Below are 22,337 nucleotides of genomic sequence, written 5' to 3'. Positions count from 1 at the left end.
GGAAAGAGTGAATAGGGAAGTGCTGTTTGCCCTTTCACACAATACAAAAACCAAGGTCACCTGACAAAATTAATAGGCAACAGGTTTAAAACAAACAAGAGGAAGTACTTTTTCACACAATGCACACCTAACCTGTGGAACTTGTCACCAAGGGGCATTGTTATGGCCAGAAATATAACTGGGTTCAAAAAGCAGTTCATGGAGGATAGGCCTATTGATTGCTATTAGCCCAGATGGTCAGGGATGCAATCCGATATTTGGAGCAATTGTGAGCCTCTGACTACAAAAAGGCAGGAGTGGAAGTGGGGATGGATCACTCCATAATTGTCCTGTTCTGTACACTCCTCCTGAAGTTCTGGTATGGGCGACTGTTGGAGACAGGATACTGGGCAAGATGGACCATGGTATGACTTAGTAAGGAAGCTCTCATGTTTCTCTGTTTGTGCAGATGGGCTCATACTGAAACCATTTGTCTGGAAGTCCTAAATCCCACTCAGCTGGGATGAAATGAGATTTGGGTCCAAACCACCCCTGGTCAGCAATAAACCATACCCTGGAATCATCTTTGGTGTTGTCCATATCAATAGGGTAGGCAGGCAGCCCTGAGGAAGGCAGTGGGCCTCACTCGGAGATCAAGCAGCGGAAGGGAGAGCATATCGTAGGGTAGCCCTTGCTTTGACAGAAAGGCCGGGAGCAGAAGGAAGCAGCGAGGGGACACTTAAGCCTAGAATCTTCTTTACTAAATGTGCTATAGTTTCAAAGTTATATCATTTCGAGCTTCCCTTATATGACTTCCTGTGATCCTATTTTAACCAAGTGAATTGTTTTCAGTGATCCAAAGGGGTGTTGTACATTGTCATGTATAATGGAGTGATTCTGTTATAAATGCACTGACATAACCACAGAGGACATGATAGTAATGGATCTAATATGGAAAACATACTGTACTAGACAAAGCCTGAGAGAAGCCTATGTGTGTTTGAATGCAATTACAGAAAGGAGTACTGACCGGATGTGCAGAGCACTCAGGCCCAAATCCACCCACTGAAGACCAATTAATTAATGAGTCACTCCCATTTTTTTAAACATAGCATTTAATGCCCCAAATCAGCATAAGCTGAAAGTCTAACACTAATGGCTGCATTTTCTAAGGGGCCCTGGAAATGTGGACTATCAAATTTGCATTCTCACAAAATCAAGCATTTGCGCATGCCAACAAGATTTTGCATTTTTAGATCGGTGTGCACAAACGCCCATTAATAAAAGCACAAAATGTACAGTGGGAAGCTTAGAGCGTATGTGAACATTTGACACTGAGGGCCGGATGGAGAGCTGGTTTAAACTGGCAGAACTCCATTGACTTCGATGCAGCTGTGCCAAATTTACACAGGCTAAGGGCAGGCTCTGTGGGCTCAATTATCCTTTCATTCACACTGGTTGTACCCTGGCGTAACTCCATCGACTTAAACGGAGTTATTCCTGATTTATAATGGTGTAAATGAGAGAATCAACCTTAATATGCTTTAGTAATAATGATCAGATTGACTGAGACATAAGCACAAGGTCAAATTCTATGCTTGTCTGTGCTTAGTGAAACCCCACTGCAGTCAATGGGCGAAGTGATCTTTGCTACACCTCTTCAAACCAGTACTGTCAATGGCGTTACTCAGGTGGAAATGAGGAGATGTGACCCAATGGGCTGCTGCATGGAGTGTACAGGCCTGAAACGGCAGCCTCTTATTCATATGAACTGTCCTGTTTACTTCAGTGGAACTACTTATGTGATTTGCAATGTGCAGGTTCCCTAAGTGGGGATCCCTAAGATGGCCCAGAGAATTTAACTAACTGCATAATCACCAGCGCGCAGTTCCTTTCATGCACACAGTTAGATGATTACCTGTTCTGTTCATTCCCTCTGGGGAACCTGGCATTGGCCACTATCGGAAGACAGGATACTGGGCTAGATGGACCATTGGTCTGACCCAGTATGGCCGTTCTTATGTTCTAGATAAGTTAGTCTCATGAGAGACAGGTTCACCAACACCTTTCTACACCACAGCTGCATCGTCTTACTCAACACAGCCACACATCATGAAGTGCTTGCACGCTTGTCCAGCGCGCCTATCAAGAATCCTTAAGACATTTGACATGAAGAGCGTCAATTGCAAAACAAAGGGCACAAGAAATCAAGGATAAGAAAAAAGAAGAGCCATTATTGGCAATTAACACCGTTTTTGTTTGCCATGTGATAGAAGCCTAAATGCGAATGGCGACAGAAGTTCGACAGAATAGCATTGTGTGCCTGAAGCTTGGAAAGAAATTAAAAGCACATCATAGATCAAGAGATGTCAGAATTATTTCCCATTATCTGCAGACAGCGAACAACTGCAGCATGAAGACCAGATTAATTCAGCCCCCTTAAGCAAGTGACTCCAAGAAAAAAGGAGTGGGGATCAAGCTGAAAAACAAAACTCAAAATCCCTCCTTCTCCCCACCCCAAAAAAAATTCCAAGAATGGCCATTTTATCCTAGCCATTGTGTTCTTCAGTACATGGTTTGACATACTAGCACTGGCAAAGGTGGGACAGTGAGTGCCTGGGGAAGCTCATAAATCCACATCTCAGAATACCATCTCAGAAACCTGTGGGATATTGACAGGACTGGGCTAATCAACAATTAGGGAAGTATCAAATGACCCAACAGAATGTAATGGCTTCAAGTGGAATCGACTGGGACATTATCAGGGCTCTCTTAATTCTGCAGCCCATAAAGATTTCAAAAATAGCCAACACATTCACAACAAAGCCTGCCTGGTGATTGTACCTCTTCCTCTCTCAGCCACATGCCAAAACCATGGAACTGTTGGTACAAATACATTGGAGCAGGGTGCACATGTAGCAATGTTTAGAGAAAAAAAAAAACCACTTGTTACTTCAAAATAGAAAACAAAGCCCAATTGGCCTACATGCTACGGCTATCACCTGTGCTGAGTGAGTTCTAAAAGGCATGACTCTAATTATGCAAAAAAATCCCAAGCAGAAAAGTATTTTAAAATTTCATGCATTGCAGGTGACCTTGTAACTACGAACATGTGAGTTGTGCTGCTGTGATTTACAGTATCAAAATCAGAGGCTACCAGCGTAGTATGTAGCCACAGTAAAGTGTTCGTGTTTCACTGGAAATTAATGGGATTTTCTTTAAACTGACCTCCCTGAAAACTACAAATCTTGTAGTCCCTCATATGAAATGCTGCACTGGGAAGTCACCGATAAAATGGCAAAACCAAATCCAAGCTGGATGTGGCTTTAGGCCTGCTCCTCCCATCACTATTAAAATAATGCAAGCAGGATATGTACAGAAGAAGGATGGATGGGTGGTTAGGGTGCTAACCTGGGACTCAGGAAACCTCAGTTCCATTTTCTGCTATAACAGAGGATCCCTGTGTGACCTTGAGCAAGACACTTAGTCTTTCAGTTCCTCATATGCTAAATGGGGATATAGATCATAGGAGTGCTGTGGGGATAAACACATTATAGATTGTGAGGCTTCAGATACTATAGTAATGGGACCATCTAAGTATCATACACAGATAGCTCAATGACAGGCCAGAGCCTTCCACTGCTTTCTGCAAATAGTTTTGGAGTGTGGGGGGTTCACCTTAATTACTCCTAGTGTGATACTTCTTAGTTATATAACCTTAAATTTCCACGGCAGTACAGACAATTGTCTGTTTAATGCTGTTTAAAACAGATACAGCCCAAATTAAAACTAGGCTAGAGGATGGGAATTTGTCTTGGGGGATGCAAAGGAAAAGCACAATATTTGTGAAGGCGGCATTTTACCCTTGAACACTAGGCAACTTTGGTAAGATTTAGTCTTTAAAAAAATAGTCAAAGCAATAATTTTCAACATACTTATTGGCTGTTCTAGAAATTAGAACTAGGACCCCACTGTCTCATGTGCCGACAAGTAATCAATGATCATTGTTTCCATAATCTTTTCCTAGTGTTGGGATGGATAAACCTTTGCTTAAGAGACCCCGGCGTTCCTGGTGTTAGTGGGAGTTCCACCCCCCCAATGTCCGCGTTTAAGCAATTAAAGCGCCGTGCCCATGGACAGACCACTTAGCAAAGGAGCTGCAGTTTTCTGTTATAAATGGGGTTTATGCCAGGAAGATCCTGTTGGAAATAACTGGCACTGTTAATTTGAGTACTTGCAGCAAGACAAAGCAGTAGCAAAATGAGTCATTGAATTTCCAGTGACTTTGTCAGTGAATTGCAGAGGAGTGTTGTTTACCAAAACACTTGCTTTCAGACACTGATTCTGCTAACCTAAGCCCTTTAGATTGGACCATATGTAAAATCATACCTACCTATGGTATATGCCATGTTTCTCCTTTCTTTCCAGCAAGATGCTGATTGGAGGAATGACGTAGACCTGAATTAGCTAGATAGATGTGTGGTTTTATTTTTTTCTTTTGAGTTTTCAACAGGCATGATACAAAAGTCAGGATGAACAGCAGGTTAAAAAAAGCAAAAGCAGAAACAAACCAAAAAAATTATACTATGCATCCATGAACCAAAAAAAAATATATATGTCAATCCAATGTGCTTTAGCCCTTTGCAGTGAATGAGCAAGCAAAAAGCTGAATGGAAATGCTTGCGCTATTTTAGTCTTATGGCTCAACCCAGCACATGAGTGATTCATGCATCTCCTGGGTTTTTTTAACCTATCATACTGATATAATTACATTCCATTTTGTATATAAATAAACCTCTCATTAACAGTAACTTTGGTCATGCATACAGTAAAGTAAATTTTAGTTAGACACCTCAGTGTAATTATTTCTGCACTGCAGGTTTATTTACTATCTCTAGAACTCTAGAGACAATTCTGTGCTCAATTATACCTGAGCAACTGAGTGCAGAATCTGGCCCCCTATCTTCACCATATTACTTGTGTTTGCCATGCGATGGATGACAAAACCTTGGCTGTTCAGCATGTTAAGCATTTCTTGGCTTCCTGTTCCACAGCTGATTCATGAAAAAAATATATGAATGATGCAGGTACCAACTGATCTGCCATGGATTGTGCCAGTCAAAGCAGGGTTCTAAATAGTAGAAACTTGTCTCTAGTCCACAAAAGGAGAGTTAGAATCATAGAATATCAGGGTTGGAAGGGACCTCAGAAGGTCATCTAGTCCAACTCCCTGCTCAAAGCAGGACCAATCCCCAATTTTTGCCCCAGATCCCTAAATGGCCCTCTCAGGGATTGAACTCACAACCCTGGGTATAGTCAGAATTTAGTTGCCCATTTATGATTTGGTACATGGCTTTCAATATATGGATGCAACAATGGCCCTGGATGGGTCATCTGTTGTAATGCTACCTGGATCACTGGATATAAAAGCCGAAGTTGCTGTTGCCCGAGCTATAAAACCAGCTGCTTTAGCTTGGAGGCACTAAGAGACAATAATTTTTACATAGTTCAGCCACTAGAAGGGGATATCAGCTCACTCCTGTGTGTTACATAGGCAGTAATCAAAAAGAAATAATAAATACAATTATGAATGTTAATACATAATCAACACTTCACCCTTTTAGAAGACCTTTTATCTGAGGTTCTCAAAACTCCAACCGGGTTCAATCCTGATTTAATTTACATTGGTATCAAATCCAGAGCAACTCTAGTGAAGTCTGTGGAACTACTGAGGACTGACACCAGAATAACAGAAAGCAGAACATGGCCCAAGGACCACAGGCCTGAACTTTCCGTATGTTTGCCTTTGACTGCTCGCTCCTGCCAGTAGAAAGTAAGGATGATTAAGAAGTGATGATATTTACGGAAAAATATGTTCTAATAAGCTAGCAAAACAAAGAGAGAACTCTGAAAAAAAAGAGTCCTGAAATTTTAAAGGGCATTGACAATGAAATCAGCACCCCTCTCAATGGCTGAGATATTTTTTCATGAATCCAGCCTTCACTCAAGTAAAATGGAAGGAGAACTTTGGGTTTTAAGCATCATTAAAATAAACACTGAGTCGTTGTTTGTTCTGTCCAGGTCTGTCACAGTTAGAGCAACTCAATCTAAAATGGAACGAGCAGCATGCAGGTAATGTTGAGCCCGAACCAAATGGAGGATGACAAATTGCACAAGGCTGGTCATGAATGGGTGGATGTACAAATGGATAAAACTGGAGATATCACACGCGCTGAAGCATTTAACTGGTCTGCAGAAACAAAATCAAGAACACGGGGAATTAGCTAAATGTTTCTAACCTTTCTTTTCAACTTGAAAACACAGGAAATTGCTTATAATGATCTTTGGGGAGGTTATTTAGAGTGAACGTCTAATTTTGATGATAATCACTCATATTTGCGGTGCTGAATACATTTTAATGTGCATGAAGCAAGTCCCACAATATATGGTGGCTACGCTACATTGACTTTAGCATCAGTACTATTGCAATGTAGTTTCTCTATAATGCACTATGCATCCAACAAAGAGGCCCTTACAGGGCAGTAATAGATAAATGCAGTGTGACATCATTTTATAGCTAGATAGATGTGAACAGAGATACATACGACTTTCTGGCACGTTGGTGAAACTAGTTCGTATGATGTATGAACCATACTGGTAACTATTTACTGGTGGTTGCTATTCAGGTACTAGACCGTGCATTTTGGGTGCACTCTGAACTCCCATTAACTTCAGTGGGGTACCCAAAGAATGAAGAATTAGGCCACCCAATATACATATGAGCTAAGCAGAGAAAATAAATGAATTTATTGTTAAATGTTTCTAGGACGAGTCTGGGAAACCTGATAACCCAGATTGTTAAGAGCACCACTGAATGGAGTTATGCCAGCAGAGAATTTGGCCCACTGTTGCACAGGTAGAAATGACTGCACCAGGCCCCAAGGCAATGGGAAACTAGGCCCCTGAGACCCAATTCAGGAAAGCACTTAAGCACATGCTTAAAGTCCATAAAGTCAAGGATGTGCTTAAGTGTTTGGTAGAATCAGGGCCACAGGGCTAGAGTTGCAAAGAAAGTTACATGTAGTGATGCTGAGTGTCACCATGCCTCACTTTTAGGTGCCTAAAAAGTCACTGGGATTCACAAAGCCTGGGTTAGGCATACAACGAATGGGGACAGACAGGTGTCCCAGAATGGGCTTCAGAAAATCCAGCACTCGCCTAAGCTAGCCACTGGGGCTATGCCTAAACTGCATTGTAAACCAGGGTCTGTGGGACCCAGGCTTATAGGCTCAGAGTTACCCAGCACGCACTTGAGCATCCACACTGCATTGTAGACCTGGGCTTACAATGGCTGGACCCAGGCCTCACAGATGTGCTAATACATCCACACTGCACTATGCAGACCTTCTCACATGTGTCTGTGGTTTGAGCTGACACATGCAAAATGGAAGCACTTGAACCCAAGTCCCAGTGGTGCTCAGGCTCTGACTGTCCCCTCAGTAGGATCTGAGGAACCTGATCCTGAGTGCCTGATGATCTGAATCAGACTGTTTTCTATGTGAATGGAAGGGAGGTTTGTGCACAAACTTGTGTCAGAGCTTAGGTGTAGTGTGCAGTGTAGCCATACACTGGAAGGTGCCAAGCCAGCCCTCTTTTGGGGGTAGGTGCTTAAATCCGGAAAGCAGGGAGGCACTTCCCTCTGCTTCTGATTCTCAGCTGCAAATGCTCTCCTGGGGTTAGCCACTGTGATAAAATGAGAATTTGCTGTAATGTCCTTATGAAGCCTATGTGTGCCTCAGTTTCCCCTATATTTTGCATAGCTACCCACTGGGGGGAGGGGAAATGACCAACTTTGCTCTCAGGGCAGGCTAAGAGACATAGCAATGCACATTGCCTAGCTACCGGAGTCTGAATGTGTCATTAAAAAAGACTGTCTGAAGCCAACCCACATCTGTCGAAAATCCAAGACAATGAAGAACCCAATCACCAGAACATTGACACCTAGCAACCAAGAACCCAGAGGGAGATGGATTTCCCCACTTCTCAGCAGGGAAGCTGAGCAAATATCCCAGCTTGAGAGCAAAGGACTGGAAGGTATGTGGTTGGGGGATAAAGGATTGGCTTCTGGAAGCAATTCTGGGCTTTCTCACCTGGGAGAGAATTCTGGGCTTTCTCATTAAGGGGGTCAGATTGACAGTGAGAGAGGCAGAACCCGAACATGGGGTTCATTACAGCTTGGCTGGGGGTCTGGGCTAACCAGCATGGACTATTCTTTAACCTTCATTTCTCTATGGTAACCAAAGGACTTTCAAATTCTGTGTGCCAGGTGACTAGTAAATGGTTACAATGCTTTGAAAAGGCTGCCTACATCATTGTAAATACTCCCTGAGAGCATTGTGGCTCAGAGGGACCCAGTTCAAGCCTCCCACAGAAATATGGCCTTGTTGGATTCGCTGCAGGCAGCCACAGAGAGAGACAGGAATCTCTGGTGCTGACGGGCCAGGCTTGGAGGCCAGGGGCCTGCTGCTGTGAACTTTGTGGCTCCTTAGGGCGTGGCCCACTAAAGGGGTCACTCCCAGGAGACTGATTACCGTAATATTTACCAAGATTCATATGTTTAGCATATCTGGCATGTAAATACCTTGCAATGCCGGCCACAAAAGTGCCATGTGAACGCCTGTTCTCACTTTCAGGTGCCATTGTAAATAAGAAGTGGGCAGATTATGTCCCGTAAATGTAAACCAACCTGTTTGTCTTAGCGATTGGCTGAACAAGAAGTAGGACTGAGTGGACCTGTAGGCTCTAAAGTTTTACATTGTTTTGTTTTTTGAGTGCAGTTATGTAACAAAAATAAATCTACATTTGTAAGTTGCACTTTCACAATAAAGAGATTGCACTACAGTACTTGTATAAGGTGAATTGAAAAATACTATTTCTTTATCATTTTACAGTGCAAATATTTGTAATAATAATAAATAATAATAATATGAAGTGAGCACTGTACACTTTGTATTCTGTGCTGTAACTGAAATCAATATATTTGAAAATGTAGAAAAACGTCCCAAAATATTTAATAAATTTCACTTGGTATTCTATTGTTTAACAGTGCGATTAATCACGATTAATTTGTTTGAGTTAATTGCATGAGTTAACTGAGATTAATCAACAGCCCTAGTTATAACTTTTAGCCCAGTGGTTAGAGCACTCACCTGGGATGTGGGTTCAAGTTCCCCTTCCACCTGAGGGAGAAATAGGGATCTACCATCTCAGGTGAGCGACCCAGTCACTGGGCTATAGGATATTCTGATGTGGAGCTCCCTCAGTCTCTCCTTTGGAAGCTGTTCCATTGGGGATAAATAAGGAAAGGATCACTGGGCCAAAGAGAGGGAGCCAGCAAAAGAATGAGAATGAGTCCATAGCCTGGTGGTTGGTGCACTCACCCAGGAGCTGGGAGACCCAGGATCCTATACCAATACCTTTCTGTAATTACGTATCCACAATGGAACAGCTTTGACAGGATAGACTGAGAGAGCCCTGCATCAAAACACCCCACAGCCCAGTGAATAGGGCATCCAACTGAGAGGTGGCAGATGCCTGTTGAAACCCTTCTCCAAATCATGTGGTGGGGGGACTTGAATTGGGTGTCTCCAACAGCCCAGGTAAGTGCTCTAACTACTGTGCTAAAGTTACGACAGAGGTCCTTGTGCTTCTCCCTCCACTCCTCTGTAGGTCCCCTTACTGGATTGGGCCCCACAGGTAAGTTAGGCGAAGAAACACCTATCTATCTTTCCCAGTTCATGAATCACACTGGGGCTTAGGTGTCTGGATGACTGGCACAAGGCTGCAGTGTGCATGCTCAGAGGCAGAAACATAGGCGCCTAAGGAATATCTATTGCAAAAATTTAGATGCTGAGCAATTTTAGACTTTTAGGCACCTACAGGCGGCAGTTGAACAGAAGGTTTTTGAACCCCAATGGAGTCTGATTCTCAGATTTAGGCACCTACGTCCTTTTGTGAGTCTATCCCATAGTGTCTATGAAACAGCAAACTCATAAGCTAGTTGATAAAATGACCCTCATGTGTGAAGATACAATATAGATAATAGGAATATAACATTTCCTCTCATTTCCTCTCAAAGCTAGTAACAAGCTTTTTAGAATTCTTCTTGAGTTACAGGCAAGTTTACCCATATGGAAAGGGCATGTGTGTTTCATATACACAGATAGTATATCATATTTCATGTGTATGGACTTTAATATATAAGGAACCATTTACATATTAATTTATATTTGGGTCATATACTGTATCATCTCAAGTAAACCCAACATATAAAATTATCCTAATGTATGGATATAATGTATGGATACAATTTTTTTTGTCCCATATGGGTGAAGAGAGTATTTGTCTTTACAAAAAAGATACACATAGTCTTTAATATGGAAGTGTATGAATTAACTTATCCTAAAGTACTGTATGACATTTCTTTCTCTCTCTCTCTGCCTCTGTGTGTGTGTGTATCAACATATTCACAGTGGTCTTTTTAGGGTAATGCAAAGAGGCTACATCTTGTTCACCCTATTCACATGAGCAATAGCAGTAACATAAGTAGTTCCACTGAACTGAATGACCCAAATTCTGCCCATAGATATACTTGTGAACCTCCAGTTTATTAATGCCCAGATTCAACAAAACATTTGAGCAGGTGCTTAATTTTAAGTGTGTGCTTATACCCCATTGAAGTCAATGGGACTCAGCCACATGGTTAACTCCTTTGCTGAACAAGTTAACGTGTGCTTAAGTGCTTTGCTGAATGGGGCTTGAGTACTGAGTTGACCCAAATGGGACTGTCTGAGTGGGAATTTTGACGGCTTGTCTCATTTTTATAATAAAGGATGAAATTCTGGCCCCAGTTCTTGACCCTATACCAAAACTCCTATTGAGGTCAGTGGGCCAGGATTTCACCCAAAGTGTTTTTTCCAACCAGTATTCAACAATACGAACATTTATTTTTTCTCCCACGTGAATCATGTCTATGGATTCACAGCTGGGATACAGAATAAGCTGCCTTGTCTTTCATTCTCATTTCGCCTGACAGTACTGAATTCCACAGTGTTTTTTTCAAAATGGTACATTAGAACAAAAAGATAAATCCCCCCAAAACTGCTTTGAGCATGTTTGTTGATATGAGGTGTGTCCAGAGTACTGCAGAAATGGGTGGAAGTGTTTCATTTTTTGTCTGGTTAAAGAAATGGGCAAACTAAACATTTGTTAGTCTGAGATAACAGAATAGGGCAGGGCAGATATTCATTATGGGCTCTAGGTTAAATTCCATGGAAGTTTTAATATGGTGACATAACCATACCTCTGATGTAACAACAGAATTGTATACAGTATGTGTGCATATATACTATATCTGCCTGTGAATATCTATGCATATATTTTTTTATGTCTTGCCTTACTTCTAGATACATTTGCTACTGTTAAATCTGTTTGGATAAACAACACTCCACTTCATAACACGTACATAAATGAAGGATATATTTACACATGTCCATTTATACAGTTGCAAACAAATATGAAAAAATAATGACAGCGAATGAAACAGAAAATATGATGTTTTCTTGTTCTGGTTGCCAACTATACACATAGGAAAAATATCAGTGAAACCCAGTAACCATATTGACTAAAAAATGGCAAGGATGCTTCATAGCCTACTCTAATCATTTGAATTTATGGCATGCTTTGCCTCATATGTAATAGCTGTGCAGCAAACATGCACTTAGCTATTCACAGGAAGAGATGGCTCTGCACATCTAGATTGCCATTTAAGATGCAGTGGGGATTTCCTGCAAGCAATTACATGGGAAGTCTTCATGCACTGGATTGGGCAAACCATGTGGGTAAGCGGGCTAACCTAGCCACTACAGTTTCTCCTGAGTTGTAAGTCTCAGCAGTGTGTATCTGCAGAATGTATTTAAAGCATTCTTTAGGTCTGTGGGTATAAAGCTTACAGCTTTGAGTGAAACACCTTCATTAAATGGATGTTCCATTTAGGGAAGACCAAAAGGAGACCGTGATCTACAGAAGTGCCACCATTTCATGCAAACATAAACTGGAGGATAGGAGAGGAGAAAAAAATGATTTTCATCCATCAGTCACACAATGAACTATGGGTTCCTGTAGTGACCAGACCTGCAATGCTTACTTAGGCAAATATTGATGTTGCAGTGTTTTGTCATAGACACAAGCCTCCATAGCAATGAATGCAAAGAGAATTATTTAGGATGCTCAACAGAGACAAAGATCCTGAAGTTCTATCTTCTAAATTAGCTTAAACGTGGTCACCACACAGGATCTCTCTACGCTCCATCCAGGACTTAACAGTGACGAAATGAACTGCTTACTACACCACAGACCTCAATGGGATTTTTGTGTAAGTAAGGACTTTTGGACTGGGCTGTAAGGTACAGTGGAGGCATTAGATCGAAATTTTAAACATAATCCTAAATGTTAAGAAATCTCCTCCTGTAACCTGTTAAATTGGATTTTTCAGTGCTAAGCAAAGACTAATAATCAGGGTTTTAGCTTGCACAAAATGCGTGGACTTTGGAAAGGTGCAAGGGAAACCTGCTTAGTCCTTAGGCAGGAAACCAGGGGAAGCACCAGGCATTTTGTAGCTATTTTTTTTTCCTTTCAACATTCCATAAGTATTTAAAAGAAAAACAAAAATAATTCTAATGGGAGACACAAACCAGAGATGGGGATTTACAGCCAAATCAGTGCTGACAACGACTCTCTAGGAGGAGGAAGAAGTAGGAGCTAATGGACAGGACATATGTTTTGGAAAAAAAAAATAAAAGGGCAAAATGAAAACAAGTTCCGATTTAAAAACTCACATGGAAACATTTAAGATTAGTTGTGAGCTTTGAAGCAGTTTAAAGAGCAATAACGATTGTTTAGTTTATGTTGAATGGATTCAAAATTACCATCCAAAAAGGGGAATATATGTAACTTTACAAGGACTTCGTAACTTAGAATCTCTGATAAAGTCCACTGAAGTTAACAGAACGACTCTCATTGAATTCAGTGGACTCTGGATCAGGTCCTTGGAACATATGAAGCCCAGCAAACTGTCCCATAGATACAACAATCCTCGAAGCCTGGACAGTATGTTAATTTTCAAATAACTGATCTGTGCATAATCGTTTTTTAAAACATATACAGCATTTACAATTATTTTCTAAGAGCTTTAAAGAGAGATCAAAGGTGGCACTAAAAAAAAGTATTTTAGTGGCCGTTGGATTAAAAAAAAATCATTAATAGACTCTATGACACAGACAAAAAAGTCAATTGAGTTCTATTGAGTGTGTTTTTCCTATGTGTATATTAGAGATCTGAATTAATTAGTGCTTATTTGACAGCTATTGTACTTACAAGTAAATGCTGGATTCGTTGCCCCCAATATCAGGCGACTGGAGTTTCTGCACAAGGATAACGATTATGCCAATGAAAAGAACAAAGTTTATCTGGGAAGAGAAGAAAAAGAGAAGTGAAAAGCAATCCTGGCTTATGGGGAGAATGCTATTAGCTATGCCGTATTTCTCCTAATATGACAGGGAGAGTCTGACCTGCTGGCCCCGTTTCCTCACTCCTCCCAAACCTGCAGAGCTGGAACACTGTAGAACCTCTGTGGAGAGGGGACTTTGCAGGGTCATGATTAATAGTGGGGCAATATGCCATGGAGGCAGCATTCCCACTTTGCCTATTGCCCCAAGCCCAGATTTTGTAGGCACAGACTCCCTTGCGTGCCTGAGCATGCCTTTGCCAGCAACAGTTAATGAGAGGCTTAAGTAAACAGTTTTCAGCATTTGTCATTATCAAAAACTGCAAGGGAAACAGATCCTTGAATGCCTGTACTTGGCTGGCCAGATCTCAGGCCTAAGGGGTACTGAGCACCTTCAACTCCCATTGACTTCATGTACTCAGCACCTCTCAGAATCAGGCTACATGTGAAGGAAGAGCTGATTTGTTCTCTTACTGAGCGAGGGTAAGGCAGGTGTCTTTGCCATATTGCTCCTTGCTGCCCTGAGGCTCGATTTAGCTCACAGATCCATGCAGACAGGGAGAAGGGAGGTGGGGGGGTGGGGAAGGGGCTGTGGTGGAATAATGTCCACAAAAGGGAGCAGGTGAGGGGCCTTGGCTACTGCAGCTGGGGAATGCCCTGACCGAACACTAGAAGTGGTAAAAAAAAAATCCCATTTTGTTTCTGTTAAAAATTTCAATTTAAAAACCCGCCAGAAACAAAAGCTAACACAGTCACCGGGCTCTGAAATTCCTTTTTCCAGACAAAAATCAAACGTTTCATCCATACGGATAGGTTTTCAAAAAAACATTTTGATTTTAATGCTGCTGCATTTTTGATTAAAAAAAATAGTCAAAAATTGCGAACAGCTCTGCTCAGGGCATCCCCTCAGCAGCATCCAGCATCAGAGCCCCAGACATAATTTTTAACTTTCCCTTCACTGAAACCCCCAAGGGAAGGGGGTGGAAGTACCATCACCTACGTATCCTCTAGGGTGAATCCCCCTTGGTGATCTGTCACCGGGAATTGCAGGACCCTTACGGTTTCATTTTACGCTCCTCTACCTTCAAATGTTGCATTATTATTTTCTGAATCCATCTTAGTCTCTGCATCTGTGCCCACATAACTTAGTCTTATAACAAGTATGGCTCTACTATAGAATCATAGGACTGGAAGGGACCCCGAGAGGTCATCTAGTCCAGTACCCTGCACTCATGGCAGGACTAAGTATTATCTAAACCATCCCTGACAGGTGTTTGTCTAACCTGCTCTTAAAAATCCCCAGTGATGAAGATTCCACAACTTCCCTAGGCAATTTATTCCAGTGCTTAACCACCCTGACACTTAGGAATTTTTTCCTAATGTCCAACCTAAACCTTCCTTGCTGCAATTTAAGCCCACTGCTTCTTGTCCTCTTCTCAGAGGTTAAAAAAAACAATTCTTCTCCCTCCTCCTTGTAACAACCTATTATGTACTTGAAAACTGTCATCATGTCCCTTCTCAGTCTTCTCTTTTCCAGACTAAACTAACCCAATTTTTTCAATCGTCCCTCACAGATCATGTTTTCTAGACCTTTAATCATTTTTGTTGCTCTTCTCTGGACTTTCTTCAATTTGTCCACATCTTTCCTGAAATGTGGTGCCCAGAACTAGACGCAATACTCCAGATGAGGCCTAATCAGTGCGGAGTAGAGCGGAAGCATTAATTCTCGTATCTTGCTTACAACACTCCTGCTAATACATCCCAGAATGATGTTCGGTTTTTTTTGCAACAGTGTTACACTGTTGACTCATATTTAGCTTGTGGTCCTCTATGATCCCCAGATCCCTTTCTGCAGTGCACCTTCCTAGGCAGTCATTTCCCATTTTGCATGTGGGCAACTGATTGTACAACTGATAGGGGCAAAGCAAGCCTGGTGGGCCTATGACAGCAAGTATACACTGCCTAGGACAGGGCCATCCTGATGCTCCAGATATGACTTGCATTGGCTTTATAGAGCTTAGTGACAGAAGGGAGAACGACGATCATCTGGTCTGACCTCCTGTGTTACACAGGCCAGATAATTTCCTCCCGTTATTCCTGTATTGAGCCCAATAACTTGTGTTTGACTAAAGCACATCTTCCAGAAAGGCATCCAGAAGACAGAGAATCCACCACTTCCCTCGGTAGTTTATTTCAGTGATTAATCACTTCAATAAGAGATGTGCATGATTTACTATCCAGAGCTAGAAAGAGGTCCTGCATGCTAAAGGTATCTATGAACCCTGGGAGCAGTAATACTTGGGTACATGCATGTTACATAATAGTAGGTATTTTCCAATTTGCTTAGGGCAGAGCAACTTCTAGCCAGCCTTACTCTCTGCTATGTGACAACCTGTAGAGTCATTGGCTTTAATTCAGTTTTAGCTCATATTGATAGCCATGAAGAGATATCTTGTACGTATGTTACTTACCATTATTGATCCAACCACGGGACCCTTGATCACCCACCACAGGGCAGTGTTATCATTCATGTCCCAGCAGCTAAAATAATTAAAAAATAAAGGGGGATTCAGGGGAAGAAAGAGAGAGAGAGAGATAAAGAGACCACAGGGCACGCCAGTACATTGATATTTTCTTCTACTGGAACTTTGTCACAAGAGGGAAAGGAAGGTCTTGCAACTAAAGCACAAGGCTTTGACTCAAGAAATAAGAGTTCCCAGTCCTGTCTCTGACACTGACTTCCCTATGCAGCCTTAGCCACATCACCTGAGCCAGATGTTCAAAGGTATTTAGACACCTTAATATGCAAAGAGGTGTCTCTAGAGATTTAACTTAACTTCCATTTAAATCAATCACAGTTAGGTGCCTCACCTGTTTAGGCACTGCCAAAAATCCTGCTAGCCACTGATATGCGTCCTTAGGCACCTTTGAAAATCTGGCCCCAAGTGTCTGTATGCATCAGTCCACGTTTGCAAAATGGGTATTCGAGCACTTAACTAGCTCAAGGGGGTGTTTTGAGGTTTACTGTGCAGAAGAGCAAAGTGATATTTTAGAAGGTTCAGATTGAGTTTTGGGCAAAGGTTTAGGTCAGTTCTTATTTTAACTGTTGTAATGTCCTCTGCAGCAATCTATCATTAAAGCAAATGGCATTTCTGCCCATTGGATCCGCATTCTGCCTTTATATGCACAATTGACACCTATGGAACTGCATGAGCACTACATACAAACACTCATTTGAGGGCTAAATTGGTCAACAGAATGTCTGGGTTTTCAGGCCTTGGATGTGTTTCTAGAATTGGGAAAATAGTGCAAACTTTTTTTTCTTGTACATGCATCTGACCTTTTCCCCCCTGCACAGCTTTTGATTAGTGTTCCCAATTTTAAAACAAATCAAGCATGGTTACTGATTGGGATTATTTTTTCTAGCACCATCAGGCATCCTAAAATGCTTTGCACTTGAAGTTGTGAGCTTTCCTCCCCATGGGAATAACAACTGTAAATCCTGGTTCTAGTGATGTATTGTCGGATTCTAACGCACAGTGAAAAGAACTCAGAAGAACAAAATGTTAATATTGTGAAAGTTTATCTTTACCTTTTACATACGTCAAATGCCTGCCTGCAAAACACTGGGGGTGGGGGTGGCGGTGGGGGTGGGTGGAGTAGAAACCCGTACATTAAAAACTATGGTCCCTTTGTTGTGTGTACATGTGTGGGAGTAGAGGAAATGTTTGTGAGCCAGATTCCATCTTCCATATGTATGTGGTGCACAGATCTGAAATTTCCCCATCAGTCCAGACATACCCACAAATGAACCACTCCATAGGTTGTCTAAGACAGGAAAACTATATATATGTGGGGTGAAATTCTAGGGCAGGGTCTAATGGGTCAGGCACAGAAAATGGCCTGTATTTTTATCCCTGACACACTCAGTGAATGGAATTTTCAAAAGAGCCAAAGTGACTTCAGAGCAAGAGTCCCACGGAAAGTCAATGATTCTTGTGCTCTTAAGCTACGCAGGCACTTGTGAAAATTTCAGCCAGGATCTGTAAAACTGAATTTGTCAGGACCCTGCATAGATTAGCCCTGCTCTGGAGGGTTTGTGCGGGGGACCATGTCTGGTTAGCATATGGCCATCATTAACAGTAGTTTTGCAGTGTTAATATGCATCATTTTGTGGCTAAGAATTTGTCCATAAAGGAATAAGCTGTCAGGGATCAGGGCCTGGAACAGTCTGTTTCCCAGCACCCCAACAAGTGCAGCTGGCTTGCAGCAGGCTACCTGACTAACTGCCCCACCTAACTGGTCAGGAAGAGCAACTGGCTGGCTGTTAGCCCAGCATCAGCTCTCTAGTGGCTCAGTGCATTCATGTCCACAGCTGCGACCCTCCCTGTGCCTGCTGCTCCTGGCCATATTCCAGCATTGCTCCTGTTACTGCCTTGTTCCCCAGCCTTGTTCCTGCTCAGTCCTAACTACCTCTGATTGCTCCTGGCTACGGCTTCCTCACCCTGACTCTGGTTCTTGACTCCAGTTCTGACCCTTGGCGTGGCTACTGGCTTCCAATCCTGGCTCTGACCCTTGGCCTGGCTCTTAGCTCCGGCACTGACTCCTGGAATGGCTACTGGTTCCTGACTCCAGCCTTGGCCCTGGGGCTGGATTTGCTTCCCAGTTCCTGCTTCGACCACTAGCCATGACTCTTGCACCTTCCACTGAACCTGACTGCCCATGGGCTGGTTTCTAACATAAGCAGTTTCAAGGGCAAAATGTGCATTTCCCAAGACCACTTTAGCCCAACCTGTGCGCCTCCCACAGAATGAAAGGGGTGGAAGCAACAGCCACTTTTCCCTTTCTTATGAGTCAGAGACGTAAGAGTACATTAGAATATGAAAAACAATGAGAAAAGAGCTGGGCATGTAAGTATCGACTTAAAGACTGCACTCCCCAGGCAGACTCTGTTACAGGTAAGAGTGGCTTGCTGCTGTGGAGAACAGAACCACGACTTCTTCTGTTGCGGGGGAAGGCCCTTTTCCATTTTAAGATGCCAAATTCTGAGCTCTGGTATAACTCCATTCCCTTCAGTGGTATTACTCTGGATTGACAGACAGCACCATCTAGAGACCCAGTTCCCTTCTCACTTACACTGGGCTGCATCAGGAGTTGAAGTCAGTGTCTTTAAATTTCAGCCCTTACCCTTTCTCTTGGTGGATTCCCCGCCCCATGATTTCTGAAATGTTTTCAGACTCACGCTGGCTTTTCCTCCCCACCCTTGAACAAACCTAGCTGATCTTTCAAAAAAATAAAATAAAATAGCCACTGAGAGACTCAGCTCGACTCCATCTACATGTGCTGCATGTTAATAAACTTCTCAGAAATAAAGCAGCAAAGGTTTTTCCTCCCATGAGATATTTACTCCCCCAAAACAGGGGCCATCTGGATTTCTAAAAGCAATTAATGCTTTTAGGACCAGTGCTATAATCATCATAATGACACAACAGGGATTTCTGGCTTGTTTTGCATGGAAATAGGTGATTTAATTTGTTTTATCATCAAAATAGAACATTGGATAAAAAAAAAACTCAAATCCTCCATGGAGAGAGGTTTTTACGTGTAGTCAGTCACTGAATCACTAGGAAGGGAATTTGAGAGAGACGGACCTGAGCTAGAACCTCAGATACAAACATCTCTAATCTTTGGTGAAGTTGGGATCTAATATTCAGAGATGCTGAGTACCTGAAATCCCCACTGGCTTCAAAGGGCATCAACTCAGAATACTGTATCACGTCTACTTCTGTGCTTAAATAGGTATTTAGGAGTCCAACCTTAGGTACTCAGTGGTTTAGCCCAATGGTTCTCAACCTGTTTACCACTGTGGGCCGCATATGTAGCCCACAATGTGTTATGTGGGCCACATCCAATACGACCAGTATGGCCCTGAGAATGTCACATGGGCCACAGCTCTGTGCTGATTGGGTCGCAAGTTGAGAACCACTGGTTTAGCCTAAGCAAATTGCCCAAAGTTATACAATGAGTTAGTGGCAGAGTTGGGAACGGAAGCCAGGTCTCCTGGCCCACATTCCCCTACTCTAACCACCAGACCTCTTCCCTTCTGTACTTCACTTGAAAATGAGGTGACTGGAGAGTTTCTCACCCAATGGTACCTACCCGGTATCATCAAAGTGAAGTCTCAGTACAGCCCAGACAGTGACACAAATTGTCGGGGTGCCTACAAAAGACAAGAGAGAGAAATCATTATTTGTTTATTGTTATTTATTATCCTTATTTGCACAGTGCACATCACTTCCATCTGATGCACAATCTTTCTCCACGGAGGTTTTATATTTCAATGGCTTATAGGGGAAAAAAAGCTGCTAGGAATGACCCCAAGCCCTACAGCTTACAACAGGATTGTTCTTGAAATGAATCTAGCAGCCCTTACTCTCTAAGGATTTGGCATTCGAGTAAGGACTTCAAGTCAGAATCCAAAAAGGGTGAGTTGACTTCAGTGAGGTTTCATGAGTATAAATGACGACAGGGAGGGGTCTATAGTGTTTCAGGCCAATGTCGTAGAATGGTGCAGGATTAGATTGTTGTGCTGTTGATATTGTTCAATCACCACACAAAACACTGGAAATAAGCCCGGCATCTTCCTCTACTTAGAGATGCTGAGGGATGCAACCGCTGCACAGAGGCAAATGTGGAGTTTTAATGGCATGCATTGTATTTTTGAAATGGGGCAAATGAAAGATTCAACCTCTGGTGGGAAGATTAAGGAGAGGGACTGACAGAAACCACAAGGAAGTAGATAACCCTAGGGTGTAGCAGGAGGTGAGACTGGCAGCCGCAAGTAAGCTTCATATATTTTGCAAAGCTGAGTTGGTGTCACATTGGTTAATAAGTAGAATTAATCTTCTCAGGGCCTGTCCTGAAGCTACTAAAATTGAGAATACCACTTTCTAAACCTATTTCGTTGAGCAAAGCAGAGCTCTGTCAAAGAAGAACATACCCGGATATTCTAAAAAGTTAAAATAGAGAGAGATTGAACAGCAACAAAAATAAACATTCTGGGGAGAGGAAATAAAGCATGTTAAGTTGAATCCAATTTTAATATTCTCATGCTTATGAAAGACCAAGGATCTTTGGGTGTATAATGGATGTTTATAAAATTTCAAACCAAAACATTACATTAGAAATGAAGATCTGATGAAACTGTAAGTATGATCAGATCAAACGGGTCTGCTGCGTCTCTTGCTTACAATGGTGTAAATCAGAAGTTACTGCAAAAAAGTCAGTGGAGCTACAACAATGAAAAGTGGGTGTGAGATCAGAATTGGGCCCAATGTATCTATTGCAAATGTAATCCAAACAACGCTTCCATATAGGGATATGCCTGGGGAGGAGATGGGGGGCAAGCAGGGGTGCAGGTCCCGGGGCCGCAGTGGGAGCTAACAGCTCTTCCAGCCACGGGACCTCAGAGGTGAGAGAGCGCGCAACCTCTTCAAGCGTCAGGACCGGAGGAGCTTGCTCCCTGCCCCTGCTCTGGCCAGAGGAGCTCTGTGATTCCGCCGGAGCCAAGTACTTGTGGATACACAGAGTCATAGAATCATTGAATATCAGGGTTGGAAAGGACCTCAGGAGGTCGTCTAGTCCAAACCCCCTGCTCAAAGCAGGACCTAATCCCCAACTAAATCATCCCAGCCAGGGCTTTGTCAAGCCTGACCTACATCTCTTGAGCCAGCTCCATGACACATGGATTTTCATTGAAACGAAATGAAATCGTTTCATTTCACTGCTGTTTATTTCTATGCATATGGTGTTTGTGCGTGTGTTGATATGGTTGATATGGCAAGGTCAGAATAAAAGCAGCATCAAAATGCTGCTGAAAGGCCCATTCTTGCAGAGAGAATTTCTTCCCTTACCAGGAGCAGAAATTACAAGAAATCTTATGAGAAGATAGGATCTTTCCTGAAATTATCAGTCCTATTTTGCAGGGCTAAGAGGACTGAATAGTTCAGAAAAGTATCCACGTTTGTAACTGCATTAATTTTATGCTAAGTGCTGACAATGCACTTGGGGCCCTCCAAAACACTGGTGAAGACCTCAGCCCTGCAGAGTGCTGACCCCCCTTCAGCTCCTATGCATGCAGCTTCATGCACCTTGAAGCGTTGGACATCTTTTGCTCTGGGGAACTTATGATCCTGAAATCAAATATTCACCTGAGACAGGGTTGCACTATGGTCTGGTTACACATCTAGGTAGTTCTTTAATTATATAGATGAACAATCCCTTTGTCAGTGTGTCTGTATGCTGTCTTATATTGTTCTCATATTGAACACTATATTCAGATGCGCTAACAGACATAGGCCTAGAAGATCCTGCAAGCAGATCTATGGGGATAGAGCTTTACGCCTGCATGGAGTGTCATTAAACTCAGTGGGCTCTGCCTAGGCACAGAGCCCTGCTCTTTTAGATTAGATAACAGCTTAGCTGAGAAGCAGCGTGGTTGAGTGGCTAGGGTGTTGGTTTAGGCCTGCAAAGACAAGAGTTCTATACCTGGCTTTCTCACTTCATCTTTCTGTGACTCTGTTTCCCCTCCCACTCTTTATCTGTTTAGAGTGCATGATCTTCATAGCAGGAGCTGTCTCCTATGCGTATATACGGGGCCTAGCACAATGGAGCCCTGAATCCTATTGGGGCTCGTAAGTGCTAAAATAATACAAATCAGAAGAACCAGAGCTGTAAATGTTTTCAGATTTCTTTTGCTGTTTTTTTTAAATTACTCCAAGAAGTTATTTCTATC

General features: G+C 42.4%; 1 protein-coding gene across 5 annotated transcripts in view; it reads right to left on the bottom strand.

Moving 5' to 3' along the window:
* The window catches only part of ADCYAP1R1 (ADCYAP receptor type I), a 184,358-nt gene that overhangs the window by 30,508 nt on the left and 131,513 nt on the right, over positions 1–22,337 (bottom strand). For all 5 annotated transcript variants that reach the window (XM_084619285.1, XM_084619286.1, XM_084619288.1 and 2 more), the window contains 3 exons: positions 19,703–19,763; positions 16,015–16,084; positions 13,414–13,505 (listed from right to left, as the gene is read on the bottom strand). In XM_084619285.1, the coding sequence (XP_084475411.1) occupies positions 13,414–13,505; positions 16,015–16,084; positions 19,703–19,763 (223 nt within the window). The remainder of the gene's footprint in view (positions 1–13,413; positions 13,506–16,014; positions 16,085–19,702; positions 19,764–22,337) is intronic.

The sequence above is a fragment of the Lepidochelys olivacea genome (assembly GCF_965140295.1).
Source record: "Lepidochelys olivacea isolate rLepOli2 genome assembly, chromosome: 2".
NCBI lineage: Eukaryota > Metazoa > Chordata > Testudines > Cheloniidae > Lepidochelys > Lepidochelys olivacea.
This window is presented reverse-complemented; position numbering and strand designations above follow the sequence as displayed.